The sequence below is a fragment of the Penicillium citrinum genome (assembly GCF_028827155.1).
Source record: "Penicillium citrinum strain IBT 23319 chromosome Unknown utg000003l:1.0-4596430.0:1.0-4598250.0, whole genome shotgun sequence".
NCBI lineage: Eukaryota > Fungi > Ascomycota > Eurotiomycetes > Eurotiales > Aspergillaceae > Penicillium > Penicillium citrinum.
This window is the reverse complement of record NW_026622688.1, coordinates 2,233,361-2,250,823: the sequence shown is the minus strand read 5'-3', so window position 1 is coordinate 2,250,823 and position 17,463 is coordinate 2,233,361. Positions and strand designations below refer to the sequence as shown.

Genomic DNA, 17,463 nt, shown 5'->3' with positions numbered 1-17,463 from the left:
CAGTGCTGGTACCTAGTACGCACTGGACTATACTAGCCCTTGAATCATAATATGTACTATCTTCCATATGTACCAACCAACTCGATGTCCCCACCCCCCAGTGGACCCAATCTCTCTTGAGGCTTAGAGACCAGGGGGAGGAATACCTGCTTTCTGCGATGGCCCAGATCTTCCTCGGAAGACATTATCGGGACGATTCTCGTTTAGAATGACGCAGAGAAAGGTCATAAACGAAGCTATCGATGTCATAGTAGTATCGCGTGATCGAGATCGACAATGAGGTGGACCTGGACGCCGGTTCGCGAGGACTATGTGCGCCCTCGCTCGGATACGATATACCCCTGGGTCATTGAGGATCCACCAATGCTTACATACTGTAGAGGGAAAGCTGAAGGGGGTTCTTCGTGAGCCTGCAGAAGCATCTCGGACCGGACCGGGCTATCAGCATTTCTCAGCCTCTTCGCCCCAGTGATATTCAGACCGTCTTTTCCTTCGCCCTTTTTGAAAAGTTGACATGTGGATCTTTCCTGCCGGCTTGACTGTCGTCTCGTTTTTGTGATACTTTTTCTCCGCGTACTCGTGGAGAATGCGTAACTGCACGCCATTAAAATTACAGGTGGCGGCTGCAGTGCCGTTCAAAAGACCCGAGCGCAGTGCTGATGGTAGCGCAGGCTAGGCCATGACACCTCGGAGAACCTATTGGGAAGGATTTGTATCCGCTAATTAATCTACTCCAAACTATGTATGTTCTATGTATGTAGTACACCTGCAAGGTCTTGTTTTGTACAGAGTACAAAGGTATCTTTGTTCTTTCCACCCATACAGTAGTACATACGTATGTACACGGGAAATGTCATCTGAGCTAGAGTATTAGATCACGAACGATTCATTATTGTAGAGTAAGGTCAGCAGCCTTGGATTAACAGACAACATCATTGATCATACTCTTGCGGGGTCGTGCAGATCATGCGTCTGTCAGGATTCATGAATGGGTTTACGGGAACATACCGAGTCTGCACTCTAATGTCAAGAGAACAGGAAGTGCTGAGGCGGAACCATCCTGTACAAAGTAGCGTCCACAGAATCATTATGGTGTGGACCCGGGTTGATATGACTAGTTGTATGTATGCTAACCTGTTTCTCCGGATCTCTTGTGTACCCTGTCACACCAAGCCCCAGTAAGGATCGATGTCACGCGGCAGCCAGTCAAATGAGTGACCGAGATATTGACAGATCGCATACCCCGGCTTTCATATGTTCCCTCTTTTTTTGGAAACTGCAACTGATACAATTATTGGTTGTCAGTAATCTCCTGAACATTCCTTCGCCCGTTCTTTCGTGGCCTGCCCTCTTTTCTTTTATCGGGTCTTTGTTTCTTTCTTCTATGGTCTTCAAAAGTCAAAGGCATTGTCACTGTACATACATACATTGTCATTCTTTCCCCCAACGTCTATGTAGCTTCCTCCTCCATTCTTCTTTTGGTCGGTTAGCCCGCGGTCTGATGATCTACAAAACTAACGCAGCCATGATCGATAGTTAGCCTTCCGGCCCGTACCGCCCATCACTGCGCGCTGATTAATCGGATCGTTTAACGTAATTCCCGGCCGAGCGGTTAACCCGGTCGAGCGGTTAACCCCATCTAAAATCGCGTCTTCATCCCATCTCTTCTTATTCAACCACCTGCCATGCCACCAATTCGCACTGGATCTTCGCCGAAATCTACCAATCAAGAGGGCAAGATCCTATTGGCCCTTAACGATATCAAAAATGGCCGAATCAAATCTATTCATGCAGCTGCTAAGCTATACGAAATCCCCTACACTACACTATATACGCGTTCTCATGGCCGGGTTTCACGCGCTGATATACGTCCAAATGGCCATAAATTGACCCAATTCGAAGAGGATTCGCTTGCTGAATGGATAATCTCTATGGATACGCGTGGAGCAGCGCCTAGACCAGCAACTGTGGGAGAAATGGCTAATATCCTTCTTGCTGCGCGCGGTAGCTATCCTCCATCTACTGTTGGAAAGAATTGGCCATCAATCTTCATCAACTGTCGTCCTGAACTTCGTACACGTTTCTCGCGAAGATATGATTACCAAAGGGCTTTAAACGAAGATCCGAAATCGATTCGGCAGTGGTTCGCGACTGTACAAAATGTGATTGACGAAAATGGTATACAACCAGAGGATATCTACAATTTTGATGAGACAGGATTTGCAATGGATTTTATTGCAAATCAGAAAATTGTTATACGCGCTGAATACAATAGTCGGAGATCTCTTCTCCAGCCAGAATATCGCGAATGGATTACTGTGATCGAAGCAATCTGTGCAGATAGCTATTCATTATCACTATATATTATCTTTAAGGGTAAAGTTGTCCAAACTGGTTGATTTGATGAACTACCAAAAGATTGGCGATTTGAAGTCTCAAATAATGGCTGGACTACCGATGAAATTGATTTACACTAACTAAAAAAGCATTTTATTCCATATACAAATTTGCATATACAGGGTCAGTTTCGGTTGTTAATTCTTGATGGCTATAGAAGCTATTTTATATCTCAATTTGATCGAATCTGCATTGAAAACAATATTATATCACTCTGTATATCAGTATATTCATCCTATCTATTACAACCACTAGATGTTGGCTGTTTTGCAGTATTTAAATATGCATATAGCCGTTTTGTGAGCGATCTTATCTGTGTGGAATATAATCATATTGATAAATTTGATTTTTTAGACAACTATCAGCATATACCTCTAGAAGTCTTCCAATCAACCAATCCTACTATCAAAAATAGTTTCGCAGCAAGTGGTCTAGTACCATTAGATCCTGAGAGAGTGCTTAGAAAACTCAATATCTTGCTACAAACTCTATCACCACCTGGCAGCCGGCCAAACAGCAGATCTAGCGAATTCACACCACAAACACCAAAAACTGCTACTCAGCTATTCAAACAAGCTTCTATGCTAAAAGATCTACTAAAGCAACGGTCAAATAGTCCTCCAAGCCCATCAAAAGAGATGTTAGACCAGATAATCAAAGAGTGCGCCCTAGCGCTACACAGCAGTGCTTTACTAGCAAAGGAGAATGCCGATTATCATACAGCCAATGAAAAGAAACGACAGAAACGCAATCGGTCTACTAGACAGATACCCTGCGAAGAGGGTTTAACCGTCGAAGAAGGCCTACAGCTTGGTCAACAGCTGAAATCGCTAGATGAAGCTATTCAAGTAGATTCGCATACACAGAGCGAACTGCCCAATCAGGCAGCTGTATCGGCTACAAGGGCTCCGCCTAGGTGTAGTGGGTGTAGGGAGATTGGCCACAAGATCAATGCATGTAAAAACCGTTATATTTAGCTAAATTTATGGGTGTTGGTTGAAATAATCGATTATGAAGTAATCTAATGGCTATGGATTAACCGCTCGACCGGGTTAACCGCTCGGCCGGGAATTACGTTAGCCGTTATGTGATATATCAACTGGTAGATTCCGAGATGAAGTAAAGAAAAAGTAAAGAAAACGATAGAAGCAGTGAACCATACTTTATTCCCAGTTCCTCATTTTTGGATCCACTAAAAAGGACATATTCGGAGAAGCCCTCGTTGATATGTCAACGTACTTTGTACCTAGATATTTATGTACAAACGTAGCAGATCGCATCTATGTACATAGTTACTCGGGGTAGCTCGCGGTAAATACTCGTAAACTACTTCTGAATTTTTGTGTCATCACTGAGGAGCTTCGTGCTATTCTGCATGAAGCTCTCCCGAACATCAATATTATGACACATGTATGTACATACATATGTACACACTAGTGAATTCGTGCCAGAGGCTTCAAAATTGAGATGAGCCTCAACACTGTCAACCATGTAGATCCTGTATGTCTAAGCTAGATGGTTCGCAACCTTGCTTAGAAGCAAGCATCGCTGTAACCGAAAATCGACACCTACTATTGAGCTATAGAAACTTCAACTGTCAGATTTGTGTCAGTGAGCGGTGAAAACTGAGGAAGTATCGCATTGGCTTCAGCATAAGGAACGAGCTGAGATACCCTCATTCTGCTTCGTACACCGACAATCCGGTAAGGCGATTGACGAAGCGCAAGGCTAAAAACCTGTTGACGGATGCTGGGCATCGAAGGAATGCATGTACATGCTAGTATTTACCGAATGCCACGTATCACACACACAAGTTCAAAAAAAAGTAAACCTGGCAGTCCATAGACGCAGCCACATAACTGAAAATTTCCGGTCAGTATATCCAATTAAATAACATCGATGTCTTCAACATAGGTACATAACAACTTGCTGTCGCCGGCAGGGGAAAGGAGGGATTAGCCGAGTAGCTTTATACCGATATGGATTCTGCTCGAACGCGTCACGCATGCATAAGCTCATGGTACTTTGACGAGGTACCACCTTCTCCAGGCAGCGAAGGATGCTGTTTTTGAATCAGTGCACAGGGTCTAGGCCGAACCCTCATATGAGGCTGCATAACCAAGGAGATTTGAACATGGACTTGGGAGACCGATTCACTCTGACTTATGTATGTATGTATGTATGTATGTATGTATGTATGCATGTATACTGGTGTGACCTCCATCTCCTTGTGTTTGTTTATTTTCAATTCCTTTGCTTCCTTTTTTAAGCCCTATATGTAGGGTGTAGATCTTCCGCTATCTCCATGTGCGATACTGACAGGTGACAGGCGAAACTCTCTCTTCTCGTGTTCTATCTAAATAAAGTACGTACAGTAACGACTGCAGGGGACAAGGTGGCACAGATGTTTCTAATAAGGTAAGGTATTGTTACTAGTAGGTGCTCGAGCTGGCAAGATTTAGTTGAAACTTGAGACGCAAGATTCTGTACGATTCACTGGTGGTCTGGTCTGTACCTCAGAGTAGTCAGTATTAACTAAATCTCAGCACTCCCAGCAGTTCAGCCTCGAGGGTCTGGACATTTGAGCATGGGTTTATACACAATACCTAAGAGACTGTACCAGTAGTAGTGGAAGAGTTCCTCTTCCATTTCAATCAAAGGCCGGAGCCTTTGATTGAAGTTGCCAAGAGTTCTACCGTTGCCGGTGCCAGCGTGAAAAGACTTCCAGTTGGGCCACGCTTGAACCTTCCAATGTTTCTCCTTGGATATCATCGGTTCACTGGCAAGCCATTCAGATTGAGGATTGTAAGCGTTTCGAGGAGCAGATTTCCTGTTCAAATTTTTATTGAGAGTGCTCAATTCTGGATCAAGGTTGTCAGTGCAGTCGAAATATATCCTGTATTGTTGCATAAAACATGTGGGGCATTTGAATCATCAACTGGTGTAAAATTTTAGGCGTGGACGTTTCATGGTACGTACTTCCAGGATTAGATAGTATGGAAACTCGAAGATTGAGCAAGAGGCCATCTAACTCCCGATTTAGATGGCCAGATACCAAAAAAGTATTCAGATCCGGTCGGTCGAATTCCTGGATATCATCCAAGTCGAGGGCTGATGATTTCCCACAGCGGCAGGAGGTCCTGTGGGCACTCCACAAAAAGCTCGTTCCCACTACAGATTTCATAATACTCTGCTCTATTGTGATTACGTCTATGTATTAATCACTAATCTCTGGCCTTTGGCCATTAGTATATACTTCGATAAAGTATTGGGCCATTGCTTTCCAAGAAGAGAATACCGAAAAGCCCATCCACGAATGGATGATAACATGCGACCCAAATGTGAAAACGGCACCATTCCAAGCCACTAGATGCCTACCTCGTGGCAAAGAATCTCCGAATAAGGCCGCCAAAGCCCTCCTTGGATATCAAGAGCGAATAAAGACTCGGGAAAGAAGCGGTGTCAAAGGTTCTAGTAGTCGAAGCTGTTTTACATATGTACATATCCCCTTCCCGTGCCCACTATAAAACCCTTCGTTCCTGCATGCCTGGCCGAAATTTGAATAAAAGTAAAGTCTCTTGTGGATTACCAAGCCATTGAACGTCAAGTCATCAGTTCCCCTGTGAATAATGCACTTTATTATACATATATGCCGTGGTTGACAGTCTACGTCTGCAGCGTTATCCAGCTGGACGGCCTGGGGTTTCGAATCAATCTGCATTCCTGAGCCACGAATTCATTGCTGTCGCTGCGCTGGCCTAGTTTCAATCAACTGTACATACTACTAAAATGATATCTGAACACGTTCCGAAACTTCATTCAAGTTTGACTGTCCGTCCGGAAGACTTGCGATTGCCTTGCTAAAATACCAGGTGGCTAGGCTGGGGTATGAGTCTAGATCTCAGATTGAACAATACGTGTGGAGCCATGCGAGCAAAGATGCTTTTCAAATTACGGTGAGGTAAGCAACACTTGATGGCTTTCCAGGAATGCCTCTACTAGTGCTAAAATGCCAGACGAGGGTGTTGAGGGAGCCACATGGCTCAAAATGATCATCAGATACAGATATGGTATCCGCATGATCTAGACCGCCGAGGTCGTAACTATCGCCGATGCAATACTTTGCTGGTTTGAAAGATTGGGTATCTACGAGCATTATTGGGGCATGGAATCCTGGAAACTTGGCTCAGAGAGGCCCAAAGAGGATAATGAACCCAGAGTCGGTCTTCCGATGAGTGAGTCAGTCGTGGGGTAAGAAGCAAGAAGCCTTGGTATAGGACATGTCCAGTAGGACTCAAAATTAATCCGAACACATTTCATAGAATTCTTTCGTGAAGATAGAATAAATTGGGATTTCATTTGTCTAGTCATGACTCAGATTATGAGCCCATGCTAGCGGTTCCTGTTCATCCATTTTTTATAGACTGTAGAAGGAACCGTTCCCATCACTTTTCCGTAACGTTCGCTCTCCAAAGACCAACACCGACGAAAGACAAGACTTTTCTTAGCGCTTGCCAGCCTTCTCCTGGGACTCCTTGAGGACCTTCTTGACGATCTTCTGCTCCTCAATCAGGAAAGCACGGACGATACGGTCCTTGACGCAACCGGCGCAGCGGGAGCCACCGTAGGCACGGCTGACGTTCTTCTTGGGGCGGGAGACCTGAGCATACTCGCGGGGGCGGAGGGCGGGGACCTATTACAAAATTTGTAAGTTACTCGCATCCACGAGAAAATATATGCGGGATATGCGAGAAAATTGTGAGGATCGATTCAGTTGCCGTTGGTTCACGAGTTTGAGCCGTCATCATCCCGAGAGAGTTTTTTTTTTTTGCCGTGCCCTTCACTCGGTTCCCACAGTTGCCGTTCCGCACACACACAATATCGCAAATTGCCCGCCAAAATTTGTCAACGGAGTACTCACACCAGGGAGCTTGATGCCACAGTCACCGCACTTGGGAGCAGTACCCTTCTTCTTCAGGTGAAGGTAACGGAGCTCACCACCAGGGGTCTTGATGATGCGGACCTTGTTGGACCGCGTGTTGTACCTGTCGAACGAAAGAAAAATCGTCAATAAATCGGTTCAAAGCCACGAGCATTTGTGCCTAGTCGTTCAAACTATCGACCGGAGGGAAAACGAGGCATTGTGGAAGACAAGGAAATTTTTTTTTTCAAACGTACGGGTTCCGGCGGCGCTGGATAGAGGAAACTCGAGTCAGTAAATTTAGAAAATGACAATTATCATTTGAGAGATCAAACTCACGTATTGCAGTCTGTTGTTCGCCATTTTGTCGTGCTTGAGCCTCTGCGATGGTCAAGAGCGGCGTTGTCGTCGTCGGGTTGTGAACGGTAAAATGTCCAGGCGGACGGGTTTGTGTGGGTTTGGCTCTAGCGCGGATTTGGCGAGGTCACGCTAGTCTGAATCGGGACTAGCGCGTTTCCGGAGCCGCCACCTCAAAGTTCTGGCGAAAGGAGCAACTTTGCGTCTAGCAGAGAGGTGCACTGGCTGTTGGCATTCTCATCCATCGTTGCTCGGCCGAATCTGCTATTCAAACATACACGAGCCAGCCGATTAATACCATACCAACTACTGTCGCGTTGCATGTCGATGATTTTCGACGTGATTCGGACGCGACTTTGATATCAACCTACGCCTAGGGAGGGTGGGCATTCTCCCCATTAGCTACCACCAATATGGCATCTCTACCTCCTCCACCCCCTCCTCCAGGATGGAGTGCTGCTCCTCCATCGATGCCGATGGCGCCGCCGCCGCCAGGCTACCAGCCGCCCGCCGACCCGAATGTCGCAAAATTTGCGCAGAAAAAGCATGAATGGCTGCGAACCCAGCGCAACCGATTCGGCGAGAAGCGGAAGGGAGGCTTTGTTGAGACTCAGAAGGCGGACATGCCTCCTGAACATTTACGGAAGATTGTGAAGGATATTGGCGACGTTTCGCAAAGGAAATTCACCAACGAGAAGCGAAGCTATCTCGGCGCGTTGAAATTTATGCCTCATGCAGTCCTCAAGCTTCTGGAAAATATGCCAATGCCTTGGGAATCTGCGAGGGAAGTGAAAGTACTATACCATGTCAACGGTTGCTTGACTTTGGTTAATGAGACCCCACGAGTCATCGAGCCAGTCTACCATGCCCAATGGGCCACAATGTGGATGGCTATGCGCCGAGAGAAGAGTGATCGTCGACACTTTAAGCGCATGCGCTTCCCTCCATTCGATGACGAAGAGCCTCCACTTTCGTGGTCTGAAAATATTGAGGACGTTGAACCCTTGGAGCCGATTCAGATGGAGCTCGATGAAGAAGAAGATGCAGCGGTCTATGAATGGTTCTACGACCACAGACCTCTTCTAGACACACCGCACGTTAATGGACCAAGCTATAAAACATGGAACTTGTCACTTCCGCAAATGGCAACTCTTCATCGACTTAGTCACCAGCTATTGAGCGATGTGGTTGACGAAAATTACTTCCACATGTTCGATCTCAACAGCTTCTTTACTGCCAAGGCTCTCAACGTTGCTATCCCAGGTGGTCCTCGCTTCGAGCCTTTGTACAAAGATATCGACCCGAACGATGAGGACTTCAGCGAGTTTAACGCCATCGACCGCATCATTTTCCGTGCTCCAATCCGGACCGAATACCGCGTCACCTTCCCCTTCTTGTATAATACCCTTCCCCGGAGTGTGAAACTTGGCTGGTACTCTCACCCCCAGGTTGTTTACGTTCGCACTGAAGATCCAAATCTTCCCGCCTTCTATTTCGACCCTGTCATCAACCCAATCTCCTCTCGCTCCGTCGCACCGAAGAATATCACCGTCAGTCACGAGGATGAAATTTTTGGACCCGACAACGAAGATGATTTTGAGCTGCCTGGAGAGGTTGAACCATTCTTTGAAGATGAGGAACTTTACACCTCGGATACCGCGTCGGCAATCGCCCTTTGGTGGGCTCCTCACCCCTTCGATAAGCGGTCTGGTAAGATGGTTCGTGCTCAAGATGTGCCACTGGTGAAACAGTGGTACTTGGAACACTGCCCTCAGGGCCAGCCTGTCAAGGTTCGGGTGTCGTATCAGAAGCTACTCAAGACTTATGTCCTCAACGAACTGCATAAGAGCAAACCAAAGGCTCAGAACAAGCAGAATTTGATGAAGACATTGAAGACGACCAAGTTCTTCCAACAAACGACGATTGACTGGGTGGAAGCTGGTCTACAAGTTTGCCGTCAAGGTTTTAATATGTTGAACTTGCTGATTCACCGCAAGAACCTGACCTACCTGCATCTCGATTATAACTTCAACTTGAAACCCGTTAAGACATTGACGACCAAAGAGCGAAAGAAGTCTCGCTTCGGAAACGCTTTCCATTTGATGAGAGAAATTCTTCGCCTGACAAAATTGATCGTTGATGCGCAGGTCCAATACCGTCTCGGAAACATTGATGCCTTCCAATTAGCCGATGGTATCTTGTATGCTTTCAACCACGTCGGCCAACTGACCGGTATGTATCGGTATAAGTACAAGTTGATGCACCAGATTCGTTCCTGCAAGGACCTGAAACATTTGATCTACTACCGTTTCAACTCAGGCCCAGTCGGTAAAGGGCCTGGTTGTGGTTTCTGGGCTCCTGCATGGCGTGTTTGGCTGTTCTTCATGCGCGGTATCATCCCTCTTCTCGAAAGATGGCTTGGAAACTTGCTGTCTCGCCAGTTCGAGGGCCGTCACAGCAAGGGTGTCGCCAAGACTGTCACCAAGCAACGTGTGGAGTCTCACTTCGATCTGGAGCTCCGTGCTTCGGTCATGGCGGATCTTATGGACATGATGCCCGAGGGAATCAAGCAGAACAAGGTCAACGTTGTGTTGCAACATCTGTCCGAGGCCTGGAGATGCTGGAAGAGTAATATTCCTTGGAAGGTGCCCGGCTTGCCCGCGCCTATCGAGAACATCATCCTTCGCTACGTGAAGAGCAAGGCCGACTGGTGGATCTCAGTCGCTCATTATAATCGAGAGAGAATTCGCCGCGGTGCCACCGTTGATAAGACTGTGGCTAGGAAGAACTTGGGCAGACTCACTCGTCTTTGGCTCAAGTCAGAGCAGGAACGCCAGCACAACTACCTCAAGGATGGTCCTTATGTCTCTTCCGAGGAAGCCGTGGCTATTTACACTACGATGGTTCACTGGCTAGAGTCACGAAAGTTTTCGCCCATTCCTTTCCCTAGTGTTTCATACAAACATGACACGAAAATTCTTATCCTTGCTCTGGAGCGTCTTCGCGAGTCCTACTCTGTTAAGGGTAGACTGAACCAGAGTCAGCGTGAAGAACTTGCTCTCATTGAGCAGGCATATGATTCCCCCGGAACCACTCTCGCCCGTATCAAGCGATTCCTCTTGACCCAGCGAGCTTTCAAGGAAGTTGGCATCGATATGAACGATAACTACAACAACATCAATCCTGTCTATGATATCGAGCCCATCGAGAAGATTACGGATGCCTACCTTGATCAGTATCTCTGGTACCAGGCCGAGCAGCGTCACCTCTTCCCTGCTTGGATCAAGCCATCTGACTCCGAAGTGCCTCCATTGTTGACGTACAAGTGGACTCAAGGAATCAACAACCTTTCAAACGTCTGGGAAACTGCCGAAGGCGAAACAAATGTCATGATCGAAACTGAGCTGTCCAAGGTCTACGAAAAGATGGATCTGACCCTGCTAAATCGAATGCTTCGTCTTATTATGGACCACAACTTGGCTGACTACATTACATCCAAGAACAACGTCCAGCTTAGCTACAAGGATATGAACCACACTAACAGCTATGGCCTGATCCGCGGTCTTCAGTTCTCTGGCTTTGTGTTCCAATACTACGGATTGATGATCGACTTGCTTCTTCTCGGCCTGCAGCGTGCCAGCGAGATGGCTGGACCTCCCCAGAGCCCCAATGACTTCTTGCAGTTCAGGGATCGCGCCACCGAGACCCGTCACCCCATCCGACTTTACACCCGCTATGTCGACAAGATTTGGGTTTTCTTCCGGTTCGATGCCGATGAATCTCGCGACTTGATCCAACGATTCTTGACCGAGAATCCCGATCCCAACTTTGAGAACGTGATTGGCTATAAGAACAAGAAGTGCTGGCCTCGCGATTGCCGCATGCGCTTGATGCGTCATGATGTCAACCTTGGTCGTGCTGTTTTCTGGGACTTGAAGAACCGTCTTCCCCGCTCCATCACCACCATCGACTGGGATGATACTTTTGCCAGTGTCTACAGCAAGGACAACCCCAATTTATTGTTCTCCATGAACGGCTTTGAGGTTCGCATTCTTCCCAAGTGCCGCAACCAAAACGAGGAGTTCAATGTCAAGGACAGTGTATGGTCTTTGGTTGATAACTCTACCAAGGAGCGTACTGCCCATGCCTTCCTTCAGGTCACCGAGGAGGACATCCAAAAGTTCAACAACCGCATCCGTCAAATTCTCATGTCCTCTGGATCAACCACTTTCACCAAGATTGCCAACAAATGGAACACAGCCCTCATTGCTCTCTTCACCTACTACCGTGAGGCGGCAGTGTCCACCGTGAATCTTCTTGACACTATTGTCAAGTGTGAAACAAAGATTCAGACTCGTGTCAAGATCGGACTGAACTCCAAGATGCCTTCTCGTTTCCCTCCTGCTGTGTTCTATACGCCCAAGGAGCTTGGAGGTCTGGGTATGATTTCCGGATCTCATATCCTCATTCCCACCAGTGACAAGCGCTGGTCCAAGCAGACTGATACTGGCATAACCCACTTCCGAGCTGGTATGTCCCATGACGAGGAAACTTTGATTCCGAACATCTTCCGTTATATTGTTCCCTGGGAGTCTGAGTTCATCGATTCCCAGCGAGTCTGGATGGAATATTCTCAGAAGCGTATGGAAGCTCAACAACAGAACCGTCGTTTGACTCTTGAGGATCTTGAGGATAGCTGGGACCGCGGTCTTCCCCGTATCAACACTCTGTTCCAGAAGGACAGGAGTACTCTCAGTTTCGACAAGGGTTTCCGTCTTCGGGCTGAATTCAAACAATACCAGCTGATGAAGAGCAATCCATTCTGGTGGACTAGCCAGCGCCATGATGGTAAACTGTGGAATTTGAACGCCTATCGAACCGATGTTATTCAAGCACTTGGTGGTGTGGAAACCATTCTGGAGCACACTTTGTTCAAGGCAACTGCATTCCCCTCTTGGGAAGGTCTGTTCTGGGAGAGAGCCAGTGGTTTCGAGGTTCGTCCCTATTCTCCCGGTCCCTTAATATTCTACTCTGTGATTAATCGCTAACCCAATTCGATTACAGGAAAGCATGAAGTTCAAGAAACTCACGAACGCCCAGCGTTCCGGTTTGAACCAGATTCCCAACCGTCGATTCACCCTGTGGTGGTCTCCTACAATCAACCGTGCCAATGTTTATGTTGGTTTCCAAGTGCAACTGGATCTAACGGGTATTTTCTTGCACGGCAAGATTCCCACCCTGAAGATTTCGCTTATCCAAATCTTCCGTGCCCACTTGTGGCAGAAGATTCACGAATCTGTGGTCATGGATTTGTGTCAGGTATTCGATCAAGAACTCGAACAACTTGGTATCGAGGCTGTCCAGAAGGAAACCATTCACCCGCGTAAGTCATACAAGATGAACAGTTCTTGTGCGGATATCCTTCTTTTCGCCACCAACAAGTGGAATGTCACTCGTCCTTCCTTGTTATTTGATACTAAGGACGTCTACGAACCTACGACCACGAACAAGTTTTGGCTTGATGTGCAACTGAGATATGGTGACTACGACTCTCACGATATTGAACGCTATGTTCGCGCCAAGTACCTCGACTATACCACCGATAGCATGAGTATCTATCCTTCAGCAACCGGTTTGATGATCGCAATCGATCTCTCCTACAACCTGTACTCGGCTTATGGCCAGTACTTCCCTGGATTGAAGACTCTTGTGCAGCAGGCTATGGCTAAGATCATGAAGGCGAACCCTGCCTTGTACGTTTTGCGTGAGCGTATCCGCAAGGGTCTCCAGCTGTTCGCCTCGGAGAGCAACCAGGAGTTCTTGAACTCTCAGAACTACTCCGAGCTCTTCAGTCCTCAAATCCAGCTGTTCATTGACGACACCAATGTCTATCGTGTGACGATCCACAAGACCTTCGAGGGTAACTTGACCACGAAGCCTATCAACGGTGCCATTTTCATTTTCAATCCTCGGACAGGTCAACTTTTCCTGAAGATCATTCACACTAGTGTTTGGGCTGGGCAGAAGCGTCTGGGTCAGTTGGCCAAGTGGAAGACAGCTGAAGAAGTCGCTGCACTCATTCGCTCTCTGCCCGTCGAAGAACAGCCAAAGCAACTGATTGTTACTCGAAAGGGTCTTCTCGATCCGCTTGAGGTCCATTTGCTTGACTTCCCCAACATCTCTATCCGTGCTTCCGAGCTTCAACTGCCGTTCCAGGCTGCCATGAAGGTTGAGAAATTGGCGGACATGATTCTTCGTGCGACCGAGCCTCAGATGGTTCTCTTCAACCTGTACGATGAGTGGTTGAAGTCAATCTCGCCATATACCGCCTTCTCTCGTCTGATCCTCATCCTTCGTGCTTTGCACGTCAACATTGACAAGGCGAAGATCATCCTGCGTCCCGATAAGAGTGTGGTCACCCAAGAACATCACATTTGGCCCTCTTTGTCTGACGAGGCTTGGATCAGCGTTGAAGTGCAATTGCGTGACCTGATTCTGAACGATTACGGCAAGAAGAATAATGTCAATGTACAAAGTTTGACTAGCAGTGAAGTCCGTGATATCATCCTGGGTATGGAAATCAGTGCACCTTCGCTGCAACGACAGCAGGCCGCCGAGATTGAAAAGCAACAGGAGGAGGCCAAGCAGCTTACAGCTGTTACTACCAAGACTCAAAATGTGCGGGGAGAGGACATGATCGTCACGACAACCTCACAATACGAGCAGCAGTCCTTCGCGTCGAAGACCGAGTGGCGCACGCGTGCCATTGCCACCTCCAACCTGCGAACCCGATCGAACAACATTTACGTGTCGTCCGATGACATTCGCGATGATGGATTCACCTACGTTATGCCGAAGAACATCCTCAAGCGCTTCATCACAATTGCTGATCTTCGAGTCCAAGTCACCGGTTTCATTTACGGTAGCTCGCCACCCGACAATGACCAGGTTAAGGAGGTTCGCACAATTGTCATGGTTCCCCAAGTTGGAAACACTCGGGATGTTCAACTTCCTCACCAGTTGCCCCAGCACGACTACCTCAACAATCTTGAGCCGCTTGGTGTCATTCATACCGTTTCAGGCAATGAGCCACCTTACATGTCGGCGGCAGATGTCACACAGCACGCTCGTCTCATGAACTCTCACCCTTCGTGGGATAAGAAGACAGTTACTATGACCGTCTCCTTTACTCCTGGTTCTGTGTCACTTTCTGCCTGGGGCCTGACTCCTGATGGATACAAGTGGGGTGCCGAGAACAAAGACATGAGCTCTGACCAACCCCAGGGATTCTCGACTAGCATGGGTCAAAAGTGTCAGCTGCTTCTCAGTGACCGCGTCCGCGGTTACTTCCTTGTCCCGGAGGATAATCTCTGGAACTATAGTTTCATGGGTAGCTCGTTTGGCAGCGTTGAAAAGCGACCCATCTACGTGAAGATCGATACTCCTCTTCGCTTCTACGATGATCAGCACCGTCCTCTGCACTTCCAAAACTTTGCTGAGCTGGAGGACATTTGGGTTGACCGCTCAGACAACTTTGAGTAAAGCAACTTCGCTGAACTTTCCAAATCTATCCTCTGGGCTTCTCAGGCGTATGTATTCCTATTATGTATCTTTTTTTTTCTGTGTGTTGTTTTCTTGTATCATGACAGTTATAATCTCATGTATTGAAGCGAGGGAAAAATTTCAATAAGCGACCATTGCTGTTGCTGCTCTATTCAAATTACTATCTTCCAAATACCACGTAGTCCTCGATGTTTAGAAGATCACGATGGATGTGATTAAGGGTATCTGCTAGTGGCGGTACCTAAGTAGCCACACTTGTGTAGTAACTTGAAGTTACTACAAAAGTGCTCTACTCGACAACACTGCCCAGATGGGCAGTGTTGTCGAGTATGGGCAGTGGACTGGGTAGTGTCCTAGGTGATTTCGAACTTGAAGCCTTGGCATTCAAGCTGCTATTGCGTATATGTGAATGTGCAGGATGCCCTTGTGAACTTTGTCATCACTAATGCTCAACATGATGTGCTGCATTCAGATCGGGCGCTTGAACGATGATGTTTCTTGACATCAAGGGCCAAGAGATACACTGTACATAGTGAATCCAGACAATAATAACCAGTTTCTTGGTAATTGATTGTAAACCGACCTCCACCACGCCCTGTGGCCCGCTTGATCGTGCTATACGAGTATGCAGTCAGCAATAAAATTCATAGATCGACTCCCAGCCACAATGCCCCAGGCTATTACCCCTTTCATCCTTTCGTTGCCTTTTAAAAGATCAGACCAAGGTTCCATCGCCTCCGGTGCTCTCAAGACCATGTTCTTGTGCTTTTCGGCTTCAGGGGCGATTGCAGGTCACCGTCCTTGCGCCACCATTTCGGTCAGAGGCCTAAACCCTATGTCTTATACCAGTTTGGGAAAGGCATCATCCAGTGAGGGCCAGCATTGCCCATCACAACATGAAAACCGTATCCCGCAGACTAGGGGGGCGTAAATGAAAACAAACCATGACAGTGTCCTTCTCCTTTTAGCCAAAATCATTATGGTACCGTTGGAATCCTCCAGGGATCTGTTTGTGCAGGCGGGGGTGCAATGGGCTCTGGTGTTTTATAGGACGGTTCACCTGCAGCTAAATGCTCAACGGCACCTCGAACTATACTTTTTGTCGTTTACCCCACCCACTCACTTCCCAATGTCTGTTCCAGAATAGCACTGAGATGGCATGATAGGTATGGGTCTAATATCTACCCACAGTGTTAGTATGTCATGAACTCGAAGCAGAGAAACAATTAATGACCTGAAATGACAGGATATACGTGTATCAATTGGACTTGAATATATTGCAATATCGTGCACTATTGGTCTAGTGCTCTCCTCTCAAGGCTGACAAACCGTGCTGTCAATGCCGCGTGCCAATATAAGCCGCGTTATTGCGTCAGCCACTCTCGGGCAGACTGGGACTTCTGTGATTGACCCTCGAGAAATTTCTGGCAGCCGAGCTGCCTAAATCACCCCTCAGCTTCTCAACGAATCGTCGGTGTGATTGCCCTTTTAGTTTACCAAGACGAGGGTTGATTGGTCAACACCCGTGGACTATGGTTTCATACCCTCATCATCTCTATTAGGAGCTTGTAGGAAGATGCGTCCGTCGACTAGACCCCTGTATAGTTTGCCCGCTTGTCCCCGATGTCAATCTGACGGGCTTTTACCGGCTCCTACCGGGCATTCTTCATTTGATTTCCTGTTCTGATGTACCCCCTCCCTCGTCCATATCCGAGAAACTTCTCGGCCCCAGTCTGTCTATCCATTTTCTAGAAATCCCCATAATAACTGACGGATAATGAATAACAAGTCCTGTCATATAGCGTAGCCATATAAAGAGATCTGAAGGCTTGAACAGAAGAATATTTAAATTCATTGGTAAGGCCCAGGCCAGAAAACAAGCAGCCGCGCAACTTAGGGCTACATCTCCAGAGAGGATTTTGCGTTGGTAACGACTCTTTCTTCTCCCTTCCCAATGAAACCAAAAAAGCCAATCCCTGAACGACGCATGCTTCAGCTGATGAGGAGCTTTCGGCACAGGGTATTCGCCTGGGCCGCCTGCAATCCAACCCGATGTAAATACGTATCTGGTGAACAGACTTATAGTGGCCATGTCCACCCGGCTGCCTTCATTCCTTATACTATTCTTCTAGACAGTCTTAAGATCTCTTCTCGGCCGCTACGATGGGAATTTGGCTAGCTTTTATTTGAGTGTTAACTCATTTGTGATATTTCAACGGCATTTG

At 47.3% G+C, this 17,463-nt stretch overlaps 4 protein-coding genes across 4 annotated transcripts; 3 read left to right on the top strand and 1 right to left on the bottom strand.

Annotated features, from left to right (window-relative positions):
• Positions 1-1,685: 1,685 nt before the first annotated feature.
• N7469_004054 (uncharacterized protein) lies at positions 1,686-3,374 on the top strand (the record flags this gene model as incomplete). The annotated part of the gene is made up of 2 exons (XM_056642974.1): positions 1,686-1,836; positions 2,671-3,374. 2 exons carry the CDS (start codon positions 1,686-1,688, stop codon positions 3,372-3,374), a joined length of 855 nt encoding a protein of 284 aa, XP_056502386.1.
• A 3,326-nt stretch (positions 3,375-6,700) lies between these two features.
• N7469_004053 (60S ribosomal protein eL34) lies at positions 6,701-7,751 on the bottom strand. The gene is made up of 4 exons (XM_056642973.1): positions 7,658-7,751; positions 7,576-7,589; positions 7,319-7,442; positions 6,701-7,090 (listed from the first exon to the last, which is right to left on the bottom strand). The coding sequence occupies exons 1-4, from the start codon at positions 7,679-7,681 to the stop codon at positions 6,902-6,904; spliced, it is 351 nt and encodes a 116-aa protein (XP_056502385.1). The 5' UTR covers positions 7,682-7,751; the 3' UTR covers positions 6,701-6,901.
• Positions 7,752-8,088: 337 nt separating this feature from the next.
• Positions 8,089-15,217, top strand: prp8 (U4/U6-U5 snRNP complex subunit PRP8; the record flags this gene model as incomplete). Its single annotated transcript, XM_056642972.1, has 2 exons — positions 8,089-12,669; positions 12,740-15,217. 2 exons carry the CDS (start codon positions 8,089-8,091, stop codon positions 15,215-15,217), a joined length of 7,059 nt encoding a protein of 2,352 aa, XP_056502384.1.
• A 688-nt stretch (positions 15,218-15,905) lies between these two features.
• Positions 15,906-16,288, top strand: N7469_004051 (uncharacterized protein; the record flags this gene model as incomplete). The annotated part of the gene is made up of 2 exons (XM_056642971.1): positions 15,906-16,165; positions 16,207-16,288. 2 exons carry the CDS (start codon positions 15,906-15,908, stop codon positions 16,286-16,288), a joined length of 342 nt encoding a protein of 113 aa, XP_056502383.1.
• Positions 16,289-17,463: the final 1,175 nt, after the last annotated feature.

Coding starts and splice junctions, on each gene's coding strand:
- N7469_004053 (XM_056642973.1), bottom strand. CDS start 7,681: ATGGCGAACAACAGACTGCAATAC. Junction 7,091..7,318: donor GTGGCATCAAGCTCCCTGGT/GTGAGTACTCCG, acceptor ATTTTGTAATAG/GTCCCCGCCCTCCGCCCCCG.